This window comes from Haliotis cracherodii, unplaced genomic scaffold, assembly GCF_022045235.1.
Source record: "Haliotis cracherodii isolate W230 unplaced genomic scaffold, xgHalCrac1.p SCAF_8, whole genome shotgun sequence".
In the NCBI taxonomy this organism is placed as follows: Eukaryota; Metazoa; Mollusca; class Gastropoda; order Lepetellida; family Haliotidae; genus Haliotis; species Haliotis cracherodii.
In genome coordinates this window covers 56,324,211-56,344,062 of record NW_027266341.1, presented here as the reverse complement: position 1 = coordinate 56,344,062, position 19,852 = coordinate 56,324,211, and the positions used below count along the sequence as shown (strand labels likewise).

Sequence of the window (19,852 nt, the reverse complement as noted above, 5' to 3'; positions counted from 1 at the left end):
AATAGTATTTCTGTCCCTCGCTTTGTCATTGCCACACACCTGCTTAATCTGTCATGGAATATATGAAAGTATCATCATTCATAAAGAAGTAACATTACAGAACCAAGAGTAGTATCGAAACACGCGTATGGATGAAAATCAATTTATCGAAAGAGACCAATCTGTTAATCCATCTCTGCATATCGTCAAGCTATCGCAAGCACACAGAGGACAGGGAACCATATTGAATGAGGTATATGAGTCTATTGCGTGACATTGATTTCGTTGACGTAACTATGTCACAGGGGAATTCTCTGTCTGCACACCAGTGTTATAACTGTTGTTATATAAAATATAAGTGTATTGCACTATTCTTATGCTGGGATCACAATGCACAACATTCATAAATTCAGTTGAGGTGAGGTGAAACGGCGTTCAACGTGTACTTCAAGATTATAGCGCTTAAGTGGTTGTGTGCATGCATACATGCGCACACGTGCGTGTATGAATGTGTGTGTGTGTGTGTGTGTGGCTGCTTGTACCAGTCCGGAATAATTCCGATTTTATAGTGCTAGCCCACTAAGTTACCATGCTGCAGTTTAACATGAATATCCACGCAGAAATATTATACTGACCAGTCCTTGTTTTATCAGGGTTACAGGGTAAGAACAAGACGGCATACTTTTAAGTCTTCTAGTATGATGCGGCCAGAGGAATGATTTCTAGAATATTCGTGACATGTAATACAACGACCAAAATATACACAATCATTGAAAAATACAACTTACAATATATACAATGTAACGTCAGATTTATTGCCCATTCGTTAATTGATACAAAAACATATCAATAAAGTACAAAAACAATCATACATCAGGCATACCAAGCATACGTCTCTAGTGGTAGTAGTAAGGAGTGGCTTTGCCAACGAACGACCCAGCAACTCCATGACCAACGAAAGGTCCACCGTATCCATAAACACCGTGTCCGGCTACTCCGTGTCCGACTAAAGGTCCATGTCCAGCAAATCCATTTCCTACAAGACCAGCTCCATGTCCGACGTTCTTACCGTAGCCGTAGTTGCTGTTGTAGGGTTTGTACCCATAGCCATGTCCGTGACCAGCAACACTGTGTCCACCGACTGCGAGGGGTCCTGCGAGGCCGTGTCCCGCGAGTGCATTGAGTCCATTTCCTACAAGACCAACTCCATTCCCAACTCCATTATAGGAGTTGTAGCCATAGCCATGTCCCTTTCCAGCAACAAAGGGTCCGTTTCCTGCGAATGAACCAGCATGACCAACGAAAGGTCCGTGTCCATGTCCTACAAGACCAACTCCATGTCCAGCAACGAAGGGACCGGCAACACCGACTTTCCCAACGCCTTTACCGTAGCCATAGTCGTTGTAACCATAGTTCTTGTTGTATGGGTTGTAACCATAGCCTGTACCAGCAACACCAACAGTGCCGACTCCGAAGGATCCAGTTCCGAAAGGCACCTGGGCCAACGCAGAGGCTACTAACAGGGACAACGCAGCGATGACGGTCTGAATATAACAAATACATTAGAGTTCAAAATTCAAACACGGTTTTATATATATATAAAAGCAAATGCACAAATTTTGTGAACCTCGTATCTTCGATTTGACAATTTTTTAACAAACGTTCACGGAAACACTGCAGAAGTGAAGTCCAAAACGCAACTATCATACCCGTCTCGATACATCACTATCGAATGACAATTCATTGTTTGCTTCATTTGTAGCTAGAATAAAACATGAGTGTACACTTTCTTTCGCAATGCAGTTTATTTGTGTGATTACGTTACGAACATAAACTATGTACAATGAAATGATATACTCGTTGCACAAAACACATCACCGCTTGTCGTCAGGTTGGTGATCTTATTTTTTTAAAACACAGAATCTGATTCGTTAATAAAAAACTGTGTACAGATTATTGAGATTTCGCTGTACATCAAATACGAATCAATTGATTGCTGCAGATTTTCCTTTCCTTGTCATTTGCTTAACCAACCCACATCACTGTGCATCACATCTGTGTAACCCCGAGCTTTGCTTTACCTTAATATACTGAGTTATCCCAACTTAGTTACAAGCGGTTGCTAATCTTTTAGACAAGAAATTGTAGTTAAGAATTGAAATTGATGAATTAGAACAAACAGTGTCGTATATTCAAACGCATCGAACTTGACTGAGAGAATACATTAGATGTTTGCATGACTGTATCGGTACAATGGTATCTTACCTTCATGATGAACAGACTTGACTAGGCGATACACCAGTGTTGAGATGACTGATACCACCAGTATGGTGCTCCACATTTATATACCCTTAACAGGGTCACGTGATCTTTACGCCAAGAGTTATACCGCTACGTATGTATCACGTGACCCATCGTTTAAGTGAACAGTTGCGCAACTCGTTGTACCACTAGGCAGAATTTAATCATGACAGTGTTAAAGCTTAAACTAGAACTAGACCTCTCATTTTCTGCTGAAATGATTGTCATACACTATTGAAAACCTCATTTATGTTTTTCAATTCTAATAATTTATTTCAAAATCTGTTAAGAAAATAATTCAATTACATTCGATATATTTACTGTCATAACTCCCTTGTTATAACCTAAGTGTAGTCGACCATACAAAACATCAACAACAACAATGATATCAAAAATGAAGAATCAAATACAATAAGGATGTCAGGAGTGAACCCATGAATAGCCATTTCTTATCTGTTTCATTGTAGCCACCATCAAACAAGGGAGTATACTTTCTTCTATCCGGGAATTTATGTATTTTTTAGACTTTCTTGGCAATAGTTGTGATACATAAAAACTTGTGATGGTTTTAATATTTAGAGATTTAGAGATAGACTTGGCATTTTTAACTTTTCATTTTCTCCAAACACCAGGTCCATATAGATCTGGAGGCTGGAATAGGGTTCAGCCAACCAAAGTAACTACCAATATCATACTTGACACCAATAAATCTATACAGTTTTTCCCCACACAAATGTTTGAACTCATGTGTATACTACATTTTCTTTTTAAAATCCCCAAGAAACATGAGCATGTATTTCTTACTTCAACTACTTTGTTTCCTTTAACTGAACTTTAGTTATATTTAAACATTCACTTAATTGCATATGAATGAATTATTTGTAATAGACTCTAGCTCTGCAACTCCGGTAGAGTCCAATCTTAATAATCCATATTCAATTTTAAAAATAATTCATTCTGTTTTTATGTTTTTATGCAAATAAATATAAGACAATTTATTGATTTGTTTTTACATGGGTGATTCCAATACCAACTGGAGGTATTGTGCTATAGTAGTGGTAGTCGCAGTACATGTAGTAGTAGTAGTAGTAGTTGTTGTTGTAGAAGTAGTTGTAGAAGTAGTAGTAGTAGTAGTAGTAGTAGTAATAGTAATAGTAGTAGTAGTAGTAGTAGTAGTAGTAGTAGTAGTAGTAGTAGTTGTAGTGGTAGTAGTGGTTAAAGTAGTGGCAGTACTAGTGGTTGTTTTACTGTGTTGTTAAACGCTGATTGACTATGTGGAGGTTATCTTTTGAAAAATCATACACAAAGTAGTAGTAGTAGTAGTAGTAGTAGTAGTAGTAGTAGTAGTAGTAGTAGTAGTAGTAGTAGTTGTAGTGGTAGTAGTGGTTAAAGTAGTGGCAGTACTAGTGGTTGTTTTACTGTGTTGTTAAACGCTGATTGACTATGTGGAGGTTATCTTTTGAAAAATCATACACAAAGTAGTAGTAGTAGGAGGAGGAGTAATAATACTAGTAGTAGTAGCTTTGATTGTCGTAGTAGCTGTAACAGTAGTAGTAGTAGTTATTGTTGTAGTAGTTATTGTTGTAGTAGTAGTAGCAGTATTGTAGTGGTTATAGCAGTAATAGTACCCGTAGTTGTCTAACAAAGCGGAGGTTGTCTAGTGACAAGTCGTTCACATAGTAGTAGCAGTAGAAGTAGTAGTAGTAGTAATAATACTAGTAGCAGCTTTTGTAGTGGTAGTAATAGCAGTAGTAGCTGTAATAGTAGTAGTAGTTGTTGTAGTAGTAGTAGTAGTAGTAGTAGTAGTAGTAGTAGTAGTAGTAGTAGTAGTAGTAGTTGCAGAAGTTGTAGTGGTTATAGTAGCAGTAGTAGCAGTAGTACTGGCAGTGGTTTTACTGCGTTGTTGAACGCTGTCTGACAAAGCGGACGTTATGTAGTGACAAATAGACACAAGTTTATTTAAGTTAAGAAAGTAATAGCAGATATTAAGTCAAATGTTTGCAACAACCTTAGGACTAAACATTCTAAAACGGTTTCCACAAAAATGAGTTTGATTTAGAGAAAACCTTTGATGACATGGGATACATTCCTCCCCCGGGGCAACACGTTCAACGTTATTGGGACTGCCCTTGGTGTCGATAATATATCCGCAGGCTAAAATCTTTAATGCGATGTGGTATACATGAGGTATGCAAATTCACAGCTTCAGTTTCGACCTCAAAGGTTAATAATTACTTTTAAGAAATACCCTATAAACGTTGTGTTGAATGTATAAGTTTGGTTGCATTAACATGCTGACAATTGATGACTGAATTGTTTAACCTCCGGATTGGATGTTAAGAAGTGAGTGTTGAACTGAGTAAATATGCAAATGTGAATGACACATAATCACATAAAGCGGGAACATTGATCCGTCAGTACCCCTACAGGCATCTCTGAAAAAAACCACTTACATAATACTCATAAACATTTTGAATTTTTAAATATGCACATTGTCAGGATCGATGCTAAATATGATAATTGTTAAAATGATATTTTCGTCCATCGCTTATACAATCGTGTACTGTTATGTAAGCGTGAAATAACTAATCAGTGTCATGTATATTTTACCCGACAAACATAGCTGATCTATACTTTAGTTTAATAGTAATAATAATAAAGCGACATAACCCTTTTGATATCCAACAGAAATCTCTTTACAAAGCAGAGTCGATTGTACGATTCCGACTATATCATGAGCGTGTGTTGATGAATCACTATCAAATAGCAATGTTTCCAGTTGTTCGCGAAATGGTGAGCGTATCCAGCCCTACCAGTGGTACCCGTCACAAATACATGCAAAGGCAAGTCAATTGTCCACCTGAAAAATACCGGGAACATATATCATGGTCAAAATGGGGAATTGCATCGAACATCATTTTTGTCACTGATGCGACAAATGTGGAAATGTCCTCCACATGTCTGCCATAAAACATTTTGAAAGCTTTACTGAGGAACTCCTTTTGGATAAAGGTCTCTTTGCAGCTGGTCATCTACAAAGGCTATCGTCTATATCATCAAACAATAGAAGCGGTGCATGTTTTGTTTTATGGCCTTCATGCATACGTCAATACCTTTATCATGAATCATGGGAGATATCAAGGGTAGTGTCGTGAAAAGAAAGGTGAGATTTATAGTTTGAAAGTAATATTTCTTGCTACTGTATGTAAAATGAAGAATTTGTTAATGCCACGAAAACTATTATTGGCATTTTATATTCAAACTGTAACAGAACTTCTTCCAAATGACTATGAAAGATCATGATTTTCATGAGTTAAAGTTTCATTGAAGGTCGTTGAGGTACATAATGACCAAATGGATTTCGATTTCACATCCAAATCAGTGAAATGCTTTCAATGTCTACAAATGCAGTTTTGTATGCGTAGCTGAGCCGAGATGGGGTGAAATGGGATTTTAATGTCACGTTCACGATTATTGCACTGCTGTACTAGTGCAGACTTATGCCGGATTTATAGCTTAGACCAATGATATACCATGGCGCAGTGTAACACGGATTCTCCACTCAGACACAGTATACTGACTCAAGGTGGACCAGCCCTGTTTCATCCATTAAATGCAGAGCGTCAGACAGGGTAACAAGATTGACGCAAATAGGGAATCGAACCACCGACATTCGCTCTCCGGACAGAGGCTATGTCCACTGAATCACCGAGACGGTAAAGTCTTTTCTAGAGATAAAAGAGAAACCTAGTAACGTTTGTCGTCTACATCCTACCACAAAGAGTACCAACATTTTGCGGAAATAAGATTGTTTTGCAAGGTGGATAGTGCATACCTACAGTCAAACACCGTTGTGTCGCAGTTGAAGGGAATAATGTAACTGTTTCGAGTTATCCGAGGTTCGAGGGTGTATTTCAAGTTTTAAAAACTCCAGAGAGCCTGAAATTTGAGGCTTTTCGCTCTTGCGTCACAATAACGTGTGGTGTAGAATTAAGCCTTACAAGACTGGCTTAAGCCTCTCTAAGTCTCGAAATACCTTTACGAAATATATATGCTGCAAACGTTCAATGCCTGTAATATATGAGAGTAAAGTATAATGATATAAAAAGCCAATGTTTGAGCATACACAGCGCCATACTTTGTTGAAAGGTTATCATCAGAGTTTCCTTGTATAATCAGGCCGAATCTGGTAGTCGAACCCGCAACCATAGAATCATGGCACGACTAAAGTAAGTGGCAATTTAACAATAACTTTTTGTTAAGAAATGGGCAAATTCAACTTTCACAGTCTATTTAGCACAAAACTAGAAACGTCAGTTGTCATTTTCCGGTATCGGCGTTGTGGTAGGTAAACTTATTCTAGTATCCAGCCAGTTCAAGTTCAGTTCAAATAGATAAAGACGTGTGTTGTTATGAACCAACCCATTGGATATTTCATTTCATATGTAACTGTTATGAAGTTGAACGCATCTTACTTAAACACAACACAAACAAATACGTATTTTTCAAATGCAATGGAAGCGGCGGGCGACCAACATCGTCAACTGGTTATAGTGAGTGAGTCAGTTAATACCGCATTCTGTTATGTCACAGCGTGGCAGCTTCATGTGGAAGAACGACCAAAGTGATGCAGGTCTCAGACGTTTACCAACCAATAGAGATATAGTGTTGATTAAGCTGGAAACTTAATCAGGGCGAATGTGGTATAAGAAGCCCCAACCACAGGATACTAGCACGCCTAAGAAACGTAACTCAGAATCGAGACTGTACCATCTGTGACCCTTCATCACAATGAAGTACGCTGTTTTCGAAACCCTGAATATTATTCCTTTGCCTCGCTTTGTCATTGCCACAAACCTGCTAAATCTACCACAGACTATATGAAAGACACATCCATTCATAACATAGTTATATTACAGAACCAAAAGTAATCTTAAAACACGCGTATAGATGAAAATCAATTTATCGAAAGAGACAAATATGTTAATCCATCTCTGCATATCGTCAAGCTATCGCACGCGCACAAAGGACAGGGAACCATATTGAATGAGGTGTATGAGTTTCGTTTACTCGTGTCATCGGAATTCTCTGTCAGCACACCAGTGTTATAACTATTTATTTATACATATATGTATATATATTGCGATCCTTATAAATGTATTACACCGTGCTTATGCTAGGATCACAATGTATTTACATGCACAACATAATGTAATTTCAGCTGAGGTGAGGAGATATGGGGTTTAACGTCGCGTCCAAGAATATTGCCTTTATTACATGATTAATATGAATACCCCACTGACTCCGAGCCGACCAAACCTTGTTTTACACCCTCAATGCCGAGGGCCAGACAGGGTAACACGCTCTATCCACTACACCACGGAGCCGGTCGTAAATTCATTTAAGAGACCATGGTGCCCTTGTACAAAACAATCTCAGTGCTACGACTGTCGTATGTCTGCGTTAAGCGCTTTGTACAACGGCACCCAATTCTCTTTCTTATATACATTGAAATAAATGCATACTTTTCCTTAAATTCTGATTGAATTTCAATCATGTAATCATCAGCAGGATAGATGGCATGTACTTATTAGAATGTTATATACCTACTGGGATATATACCATGTGAAACAGAATGGCATTGTCTGTTAACATCTGTAAAATCGGTTCCACATAGAGCACATGTAGTATACGACAAGAAGTAGCAACCGTGTAAAGTGATTTTGTGTGCATATCACATGTTTATCACGATTCCCTTTGTACGACTGATAACCTCTGCTATTTTCATCATGTCTTCTTGTTGTCAGTGTTGTTTTGCAAAAAGTGAAGATCAATAATTATTTGAATTCAGATTAAACGGTCATGTTGCTTTTAGTACGGCTTTGCCTTTATGGAATATTGATGTCAATAAATTAAATCGACTCATTATTTGAGAACGGGATAGTGCGGACGTTTAGACACAAGGATGTATATTAACAAATTCAAGAGTCGTTGTATATTTCACTCAGAAAGAACGTTAAATAATGTAACAATGTGCATATCAATTTCGAGTGAGTGAGTGAGTGAGTGAGTGAGTTGGGTTTAACGCCGCTTTTAACAGTAATCCAGTTATATCACGGCGTGTCAGCTTAATGTGAGAGGAAAGCCAGAAGTCATGCAGGTCTCAGACGTTTACGACTTCGGTGAAACCCACGAGCACCGGTATGGTGGTGACAAACCTAGAAACATAATCGCGGCGAACCGGGATTCGAACCCACAATCATAGGTTTCTGGCGTACCCACAGCGAATCGCGGCGCCTTAGACGACTGGGCCATCCCTGCCCCCATGTCCAGTACGAAAACAGATTTAGATTTCTATAGAGGTGAGGTGAAATGGGTTTTAGCGCCGCGTTCTAGATTATTTCACTTCGCGGCGAGTAGTTACATATTTGTGTGACTCGGAGCCGACCAGTCATTGCCAGGGTAACAGGATAACAACACGTGCCATATTTTAAAGTCTTCTGGTGTGACGCCGCCAGGGGAGAATTTCTAAAGAATATTCGTTACATGAAATACAACGACCGAAATAGAAACATGTATGTAACGTCAGGTTTATTGCCCATTCGTTAATTGATACAAAACATATCAATAAAGTACAAAAACAATCATACATCACATGCATAGGTCTCTAGTGGTAATAATATGGACTTGCTTTGCTGACGAAGGACCCAGCAACTCCATGACCAACAAAAGGTCCACTATGTCCATAAACGCCGTGTCCGACGAAAGGTCCATGTCCAGCAAATCCATTTCCTACAAGACCAGCTCCATGTCCGACGTTCTTACCGTAGCCGTAGTTGTTGTTGTAGGGGTTGTAGCCGTACCCATGTCCCTGACCAGCAACACCGTGTCCACCGACTGTGAGGGGTCCTGCGAGGCCGTGTCCGGTGAGTCCAAGGAGTCCATTTCCTACAAGACCAACTCCATTCCCAACTCCATTGTAGGAGTTGTAGCCATAACCGTGTCCCTTTCCAGCAACAAAGGGTCCGTTTCCTGCGAATGAACCAGCATGACCAACGAAAGGTCCGTGTCCAACAAGACCAACTCCATGTCCAGCAACGAAGGGACCGGCAACACCGACTTTCCCAACGCCTTTACCGTAGCCATAGCCATTGTAACCATAGTTTTTGTTGTATGTGTTGTAACCATAGCCTGTACCAGCAACACCGACAGATCCGACTCCAAAGGGCACCTGGGCCAACGCAGAGGCTACTAGCAGGGACAACGCAGCGATGACGGCCTGAATGTGTGAAATACATTTCAGTTGAAAATTTGAAACTTCAAACACTTTCATACAAATGTAGATAGTAACATTAACTGTATCCATAACATCGTGTTTACATGGTCACAATATAGATGAATTAATGACGATGTGAGTTTCATTTATAACTCGTTGACTCATTATCGGTTATATAGATGAGAAGTGACTTAGCAAGAATATAACATCGCTCTGATTCGGAAATAAAGAAGCTAAAATACATTGGTTGGTCAATGCTTCGTTGTATAGTCATATATCAACTTACTCCTTTTTAAGCAAATGCACACAGTTTCTGAACATGGTGTCCTCGAAGTTAGTATGTTAATATCATGATACACTGCACGGCAAATAAAAGTATACGATTGAAAATTGGATTGGACAAATAGATTACAAATGTTTATCCAAACGCTACTGGGCTGCGAAAACACTGCAACCGTAAAGCCAAAAAACCACATGTAATTAGAACAAACTTGACTAAAAGACAACATTAGATGTGTGTATGACTGTATCAGTACGGTGGTGTCTTACCTTCATGATGAACAGACTTGACTAGACGATACACCAGTGTTGAGAAGACTGATACCACCACTGTGGTGCTGCCTCCTTATATACATCCTTAACAGGGTCACGTGATCTTTACTCCAAAAATTATACTGCTACATATGTATCACGTGACACCGTAGTACAAGCGAATATGTGAACAGTTGCGTAACTCAACGTTCGTTGTGCCATTAATCAAAGTGTTACAGGTACAATTATCCATCTCATGTTGATTCTGTTGACATGATTTTTTTTATTGAAAACTATATTTGAGTTTTTTTAACTCTAATAATAATATATTTCAATATTTGTTTTAACCATAATTCAATTATATTCGCTTTGTTTACTGTTGTAACTCCCTTCAGTAGAAAGGCAGGTATGCTGATCAGCCATATGTTTGTGGAAGTCTTAGCAAGTCGAGGGTTGATCACACACACAGATACATGTATTATATGAGACAAGGAATAAGAGCCGTCAATTGCAAATGCTTCATGCTCTTGTGTCGTCAATTGCGAAATCCACACATTCCCTGACATACCAAGACACATGTATCGTATGTTTCAACTCCTTAAATCCTTTTCGCAGCGTCTGCACAGACCTCGCATTAGATTTTCCTTGCACAAATAACACACGTTCAGGGCTTCCACGACAGAATGAAAGAAAATTGCCACACAACGATCCAAATATTTACCCTCTTTTGACAAAGACACCAATCCATTTTTTATGCTAGCAAGAGCAAATTTACAGTTGATAGACATGTTGTATGTGTAGTTTTAGATTGGGTATCAAATTTGAAGTGAAAGTGTTAATTTTCTTCTTTTTGAAAGGTTAAAATATTGTGTACATTTGCAGAGTTGTCATCCGTTCTGTAGTAACCGTAGTGCCTCACAGTTACATTTGAAAACTATAGAGACGAAAATGTATACATGTACAATTCAAATAACACAACATCCACAGATCCACAATTAGCTTTTCATGAAAGGAATGACAACAAACTGTTTAGTCTCAAATCTAATCACCAAACGTGTAGTCGAACATACAAAACATCAACATCAACATCAACATCAACAATCATATCAAGGATGAAGCATGAACCAAAGTAACTACCAATATCATGCCAATAAACATATTCTTGTACAAACCAGTGTTGAGTTTGATCGGCTAATTTGAACTCCAGTGCGTACGACATTGTTTTTCCTCTTAAGTTTAAAATCCGCAAGAAACATGCACATAGATTTCTTTCATCAACTACGTTGTTCTCATTAAATGAACTTGAGTTATGTTTGAGCTTTGACTTAATTGCATACGGGAGCATAATTTGTAATAGACTCTAGATCTGCAACCGAAGTAGAGTGCTACTTGCTAACATGGTGTCATCTACATGACGTCCTGGTCAGTGGACCCACGACAGTCTCAATCCATATTCAAATTTAGAACTGATACATTCTGTTTTTATGTTTGCAAATGAAAATAAAACAATTAATTGATTTTTTTCACATGGATGATTTCAATACCAACTGGAGGCAAAAGGTATAGTAGAAGTAGCAGGAGTACATATAGTAGTAGTACTTAGTAGCTTTTATAGTAGTAGTAGTAGCTTTTATAGTAGAAGTAGTAGTAGTAGTAGTAGTAGTAGTAGTAGTAGTTGTAGTAGTAATAGTAGTTGTTGTTGTTGTAGTGGTAGTAGATCGATGCTCATGATGTAAATCACTGAATTTTCTGATCCAGGCTCGATTATTTACATACCGTTGTCATATACCTGGAATATTGCTGAGTGCAGGGTCAAACAACAAACAAACTAGTTATTGTCTTGCTGTGTGGTTAAACGCTGTCTGACAAATGGGAGGCCAATTAGTGATAAATCGTAGGCTTACAGTGGTTATAAGTTAAGTTACGTTAATGAGGCTAACTTATATATTAAATCGATTGTTTGACACAAACTCAGGACTAAACATGTCATGGTCAGAATATTCTACAATGCTTTCTGCAAAAATGTGTTTTATATGGAGTAAATGACGTGGGATAGATTCCTCGCTCGGGGCAATACGTTCGACGCTATTGTGATTACCCTCGGTGTCGAGGCTTAAATCTTTAATGCGATGTGGTATACATGAAGGTATGCAAATTAACAGCTTCAGCTTCGACCTGAATTGTCTGTAATTACTTTAATGAAGTATCCCATAAACGTTGTGTTGAATGCATTAGTTTTGTTGCATTGACACGCAAGCAGTTGATGACTGAATTGAGTAACCTCCCGAATGGATGTGAAGAATTCATTATTGAATTGAATACGTATGCAAATGTGAAATAACACCTAGTCAAATAAACCGTGAAACAATGTCCCGCCAGTACCCCTTCACGCATCTCTGGAAATACCACTTACATGAAATTCATAAATAGTTTTTAGTTATTTTTGAAATATGCACATAGTCAGGATACATAGATGCTAAATATGATAGTTGTTTAAATGATATTTCGGCCATCGCCTATACAATCGTGTACAGTAATTCAAGTGGGAAACAACTGATCAGTGTATGTATATTTTTACCAGACAAACATTGCTGATGCTTTGTTGTAAAGGTCTCCTCGGAGCTTGCCATCTGGAAAAGATATCCCCTACATTATCAAACAATAAAACACGTTGCATGTTTTGATTTGTGACCTTCATGTATTCGTTAATATTTTTATCATGATATATGGGGAAAATATAGGATTGTGTCGTGTAAAGAAAGGTGCTTTATAGCTTGAAAATAATATTTCTTGCCATGAAAAATGAAGCTTTTGTTCTAATGCCGCGAAAATTATTTTTGGCATTTTCAATGAATATGAAAGATCGTGATATTCATGATTTCCAGTTTCATTGTAAGTCGTTGATGTACAAACTGACCCAAGTGGATTTCAATTTTACATCCAAATCAGCGCAGAGTTGTACAATCTCTATATATGCAGTTCTTTAGGCGTAGCAGAGCCGAGGTGAGGTGAGGTGAGGTGAGGTGAGGTGAGGTGAGGTGAAATGGGATTTTAACGTCATGTTCACGATTATTTTACTTATACAGCGACGTGCATGCACGTGTGTGTCTGCTTCTACTAATGGAGACTTATGACGGTTTTAAAGCTTAGGGCACTGATATACCATGGCGCAGTGTAACACGGATACTCCACTCAGACACATTATTCTGACCAAATTCCGACCAGTCCCGTTTCATCCATTAAATGCCGAGCACCAGGCAGGACAACAAGTACAGTAAAAACTACGGTTATAATGAACTCAAAGGGACTACTGAATTTAGTTCGTTATAGCCGTAATTCGTTATAAGCATATACAGAGTATAACTACAGGAAATAGTCGGGACTAAAAAGTTAGTTCGTTATATCCGATAGTTCGTTATAAGCGTCTTCGTTATAACCGTAGTTTACTGTACTGTTGTTGTTAACGCAGACAAGGGGTCGAGCCACCGACATTCCGCTGTCCGGACAGAGGCTAAATAACCGAGACGATATATTCCGTTCGAGGGATGAAATGGTAACAAAGTGACGTTTGTGGTCTTCATCCTTCAAAAAGGTTACCTACTATAATTAAAAACATTGCGGAAGTACGATTGCTTCGATTATATATATAGGGTACACATACAGTCAAACAGCGTTGTGTCGAAGTTGAAGGGACCTACGTAAATGTTTCGAATTGTCCGAGGTTCGACAAAACCTAAAATGGTAATTTAAAATTAAGAATGAATATGTCTTTTCCTTATAGACAACGGAAAGTTCGACAGATCAAAGTTCGACACCACGGTGTTTGACTGAACATGTATTGTGTGTTTATCGTCGAGATAATATTTTCGTAGTTTTCCGTCGGCTTATCGTTTGAGAGACACATATGTCGATGTTTCATATAACCGGGACCTTGCGGCTATTTCGAGTAGAAAATATCCCCAGTATCTAATGACTGTCGAAAGAGTGGGTGATCATGCCCTGTTTGGCTGATTGCGAGTCATCCTCCCCGATAACATGGACCATTTCTCATGTTTTCAGTCACTTGTATGTATGAGTACAATGCCTGAAGCCACCTCTTGTCCCCGCCGTAATATTACTTGAATGGTGTTGAATGCGTCGTTACACATTAGCCAATTAAATTCAATCGCATGACCCAGACCTGAAATTGGCTCACGCTTGGATTTGTTGATGGATGCAAAAACAATTGCAAACACCGACAAAACCTAGTGAAGTGCTTGCAATAGCAGTTAGAATTAAGCACTGAATTAGTTTAAGCTTGTCAGAGAAGAAAACGAAATTTTTAGTGGTAAAGCAGTGGTCACTCGTTCCTGCGCATAGCCCGATAAACACATTTAAAGATATTATTATTCTTCCTTGAATTTGGAAAATACTCCATTCTGACTGGTCAACCAGAGGTTTCAAATCACAATAAGCACCTTTGAATAAAACAGCTGATATTGATAGGAAAGTATTTCTTCCTTAATAGTTGTCGGTAGGATATTTCGAAACAATGATATGCATATTTATTGGTTTCAAAATGCAGTGGTTTTTTTCACGTATGATTGCGCGTACATTTTGTTCAGAAAACTTGATCGAATTAGGAGGGTGTATTTCAAGTTTAAGGGACGACAGAGAGCTTGGAATTTGACGCTTTTCGCTTTTGCGTAACGATGAGCGGGCTGACGTCATAATAGTGAAATGCAATGAAAGCGGCGGACGACCAACAACGTTAACTGGTTATAGTGAGTGAGTGAGTTTAATACCACATTGAAAAGTATTTGTGTTATGTCACGGGTGTCAGCTTCATGTGGAAGAACACCCGTGATGCAGGTCTCAGACGTTTACCACTTTATTGAAACCAAACAAAAACAGATATGGTGTTGATAAAGCTATAAACATAATCCGGGCGAATCTGATATTTGAGGCCCAGACCACAGGACTCGGCACGCCTAAAAAACGAAACTCAGAAGACTGGGCCACCTGTGATCCCTCATCATACGCTACGTTCGATACCCTAACTTTGTTTCGTGTCCCTCGCTTTGTCATTGCCACAAACCTGCTAGACTTGCCATGGACTATATGAAGGTATGAAGGTAAAACTACTGTTATATATTATATAAGGTGAGGTGACGGAATTTAACGTCAGCTTCAAGATTATTGCGATTGATAAGTGACGTGCATGCATGCGCTCGAGCGTGCGTGCGTCAGTGTATGCGTGTGTGTGTGTGTGTGTGTGTGTGTGTGTGTGTGTGTGTGTGTGTGTGTGTGTGTGTGTGTGCGTGTGTGTGTGTGGCTGCTTGTACTAGTCCGGAACAATGACGATTTTATAGTGCCAGCTCACTGAGATACGATGCCGCAGTGTAACATGATTATCCACTTAGAAATTTTAAACTGACTCCTAGCCGACCAGTCCTTGTTTTATCAGGGTAACAGGTAACAACAAGTGACACTTGAAAGTATAACACGGCCAGGGGAGGATTTCTATAGAATATTCGTTACATGTAATACAACGACCAAAATATACACAGTGATTGACTAATACAACATGAATGTAACGTCAGATTTATTGGCCATTCGTAAATGGATACAAAAAATATCAATAAAGTACAAAAACATTCATACACCAGGCATGACAAGCATACGCCCCTAGTTGTAGTAATAGGGACTGGCTTTGCCCACGAACGACCCAGTAACTCCATGACCAACAAAGGGTCCACCATGTCCATAAACACCGTGTCCGACGAAAGGCCCATGTCCAGCAAATCCATTTCCTACAAGACCAGCTCCATGTCCGACGTTCTTACCGTAGCCGTAGTTGTTGTTGTAGGGGTTGTAGCCGTAGCCATGTCTCTGACCAGCAACACCGTGTCCGACTGCGAAGGGCCCTGCGAGGCCGTGTCCGGTGTGTCCAAGGAGTCCATTTCCTACAAGGCCAACTCCATTCCCAACTCCATTGTATGTGTTGTAGCCATAGCCGTGTCCCTTTCCAGCAACGCCGTTCTCACCAACCAAAGGTCCGTGTCCATGTCCTATAAGACCAACTCCATGTCCAGCAACGAAGGGACCGGCAACACCGACTTTCCCAATGCCTTTACCGTAGCCATAGTTGTTATAGCTGTAGGGAGTGTAGCCGTTGCCATAAACCTTTCCAACACCAACGTTGCCAACGCCTTTGCCGTAACCGTAGCCGTTGTAACCATGGTTGCTGTTGTATGGGTTGTAGCCATAGCCTGTACCAGCAACACCGACAGTGCCGACTCCGACGGATCCAGTTTCTAAAGGCACTTGGGCCAAGGCAGAGGCGACTAGCACAGACAACGCAGCGATGACGACCTGCATATAAGAACACATTGGAGTTTGAGAACTTTAAACTTTAAACATCTTCATACAAATGTTAATAGGCATATTAACTGTATCCATTGGAATACTGAACAGTTGGCCCCTTTGATATATACAAAGTGACCATCTTTCGTTAATCTGGAAAAGTGTACGGATTAATGTAGTTTCACGGTACATCAAATATGAATTAATTTTGGGGTTCAAAGTTTCGTCATTTCCTTAACAACCCACATCACTATGCATGACATATGTGCAACCTCGTGCTTTGGCGCATTTTAATGTATAGAGTTTTCTTCACCTGGTTACAAGCGGGTTGCTCATGTTTTGGACATACAATTTTAGTTAAGTATTTCATTTAAAGAAAGCTTCAAAATAAACTGAGAGACACTATTTCATGTTTGTATTACTGTATCGGTAGAATAGTATCTTACCTTCATGGTTAACAGACTTGACTAGACGATACACCAGTGTTGAGATGACTGATGCCACCAACATGGTGCTGCCTCCATATATACATCCTTAACAGGGTCACGTGATCGTTACACCAAGAGTTTTACCGTTAAGCGCGTATCACGTGACCGTATCGTATACGAGAATATGTGAATAGTTTGGTAACACAGCATTGGGGATGCCATTAAATCAATCATCAAAGTCTTACAGTTTCCCAAGTAAAGTAATACAGTGGACAAACTTGTTCAATGTGAATGTTTTGATTAGTGATCCAATTTCAAGTGTTTAAATATGTACTTTTGTTTAAAACTCACTTTCGTTTGTGGGTACAGTTACAATAGTGTTGTCATCATTAATGTGTGAAGGTCAAGATCACTATCGCGATGACACTTGAAAATGATACCGAATGCACCACACACACACACATCACACACATACATACATACAATTTATGAATTTGCTGTTTTTATATAGGTAATTCCAATGCCAGCTGGAGATAATAAGCTACAGTGGTAGTTTTTTGTGCACAATCAGGGAGTTGCAGTAAATCTACAATTTTGAGTGAAAATATGTCCATTTTAATTTAAATCTAAATTTGGGTATGGTTTGAAGTCGCTAGAGGAATTAGCTTTAAATATTTCCTTTTTTCATTGTTGGGGATAATGTACATCATTGAAAAGTCAATTAAAAAGATTTCTTATGATATATTACATGACCATGTTGTCAAGAACTATATTAGATCTTGATTTTGAAAACAGGTCAAAATGTCGGCCATCCTGAAATTCAAGATGATGGTTTTTGAGGGGTGGGGTAACATTGTATACAATATCTCAGCCCCTATGTAATATGTTTGCATTTTGTTCTTTGAATAGGATAGTAAAATGGGTCAGGCAGATTTTAATATACAGTTATAGTGGTTTTATTGACACAATGCAACGGAATTAGTGTTTTACCTACTCACATGATTTGAAAATATAGTAAAAACAACATTATTTTTATCAATGTTTCCACTGAAAATTAGAATAACAGTTAAATGAAACAAAATATTTGACATATTCAGGTAACCGAACACATTACCTTTAACCAAAGACATAATTCGGATAATTTCATGACTTAATAAAAATGTTACAGACAATTTTGTCAAATTATGCATGTTTCCTTCAATTTATGCAATTTTGACCTCCTAAAAATTTACGCACACACTTGCAAGCTTACTACCCAATGAAAATTGTGTACAGTTATCTCCTTTATACAATAGAAAAGGTTGAAAGTATACAGGAAAATGTGGGAACGAAAATCTTGTTTTTCTCCCCTGGCCAACTGACTATAAGCTGTCTGACCAGTGCCAGGTTTCCTTGTCATAAAGTCGTACTCATACAATGGTTTTAAGTAACATATTCAGCACCTGAAAATAGTTTGACATGCAAATTTATTGATATGTCTGCGTGAAATAGTGAACAAAAATAATTGAAGAAAGTACTATTATATGTTGAATGGAATGTTTGATTAAAGTATATTTATGTCATGGTAAAAATATTCTACAATGCTGTCTATGAACAGTTGTTCAATTTGGAGTAAACATGTGATGACGTGGGATAGATTCCTAGCCGGGGGCAATACATTCGACGCTGTTCTGACCGCACTCGGGATCAAGATCATATCCGCAGACTTAAATCCTTAATGAGATGTGATATACATGAAGGTATGCATATTCACAACTCGTTTTAACCTGGATGGTCAATTTAATTACGTTAATGAAATATCCCATACAGGTTGTCTTGAATATATTAGTTTTGTTACTTCATCTTCACAAATGTATGTTAAGAATTGATTGCTGTATTGAGCAACCATGCTAATGCCAATGACTTATGACATAACACAAAGTCACATCAATGGGGAAAAGTAACCCGTTAGTACCTCTGTCTGTATCTCTGCAAATATCCATCAAATAGCTTACGATAGTTATTATAAGGATATTTTCGTCAATTATACAATCGTGTAATGCCACTTAAGTGTGAGAGCTATATTTTTTTTATCCAGCTTTAAATTTAAAACACAGTACAGCAAGTGAAACTGTCCAATACAAAGTTATTCAGCATAATTATACTTCAAACACATCAATATTTTATCTCAATCATCTAAAAATAATATTGACAGATATTTTGGAAATGTCTTAAAGTGAAATTTATCTCATATTGACAATTGTCTAAAAATACCAGAAAATATGAAACGTCAGCACCAGATAGTAACTTGTGGAGAGATTCATTCCACTGGGCGAAAAGGCAAAATTGTGATGGAAACTATACGAATGGCTCACAACATTTGTTCCAGATGGTTGCAATTACTTAGTGATAAGAAGCTGAAGGAGAAAGCATGTGAAAGGGCAGTCCCAAATACTACTGATAGGGAACTTTTACACTCAAAACTATGTCATTAATCGACTTCGTTTGCTTTAAAATTTCAATGTGAGTGTGTCATTTTGCAACAACCAAAATTTTCGATGTGTGCTACACAAAAATGTTAATACAGTACATGTGACTAGTTTTTATGGAAATGTATAGGAAGTGGAGACTTTGTGTCCTCTATTTGCTTCTTTGTGCCGAAGTCAAAATTTTACACAACCCTCTGTTGACAAGTATTTGAACCAAGTTATTATATTTTTATTTTAACAGAAAATAAATGATTATGAAAATGAATGAATCTTGAAAATTAATAAATTAATAGCATAAATTATTTGTAATATCTTCATGATTAAGTCTACTCGATCAGTATATTGTGGACACTAAAACTGAGTAATAAAACACAAATTCGTCAAATGATGTGGTCACGTGATGTTCATTTGGCAGTGTAACTCAGGGGGTAGTCTTCACGTGACCCTGCTGAGGATGTATATATGGAGGCACAATCACAGTGGTGGTATCAGTCATCTCAACACTGTTGTCAAGTCTGTTCATC

At 38.4% G+C, this 19,852-nt stretch overlaps 2 protein-coding genes across 2 annotated transcripts; both read right to left on the bottom strand.

Annotated features, from left to right (window-relative positions):
• Positions 1-875: 875 nt before the first annotated feature.
• LOC139451087 (uncharacterized) lies at positions 876-10,111 on the bottom strand. Its single transcript, XM_071232885.1, has 4 exons — positions 10,106-10,111; positions 9,277-9,559; positions 9,082-9,210; positions 876-1,360 (listed from the first exon to the last, which is right to left on the bottom strand). Exons 1-4 carry the CDS (start codon positions 10,109-10,111, stop codon positions 876-878), a joined length of 903 nt encoding a protein of 300 aa, XP_071088986.1.
• A 5,643-nt stretch (positions 10,112-15,754) lies between these two features.
• LOC139450093 (uncharacterized) lies at positions 15,755-16,447 on the bottom strand. The gene has a single exon (XM_071231730.1). The coding sequence runs from the start codon at positions 16,445-16,447 to the stop codon at positions 15,755-15,757; it is 693 nt and encodes a 230-aa protein (XP_071087831.1).
• Between the last annotated feature and the right edge of the window lie 3,405 nt (positions 16,448-19,852).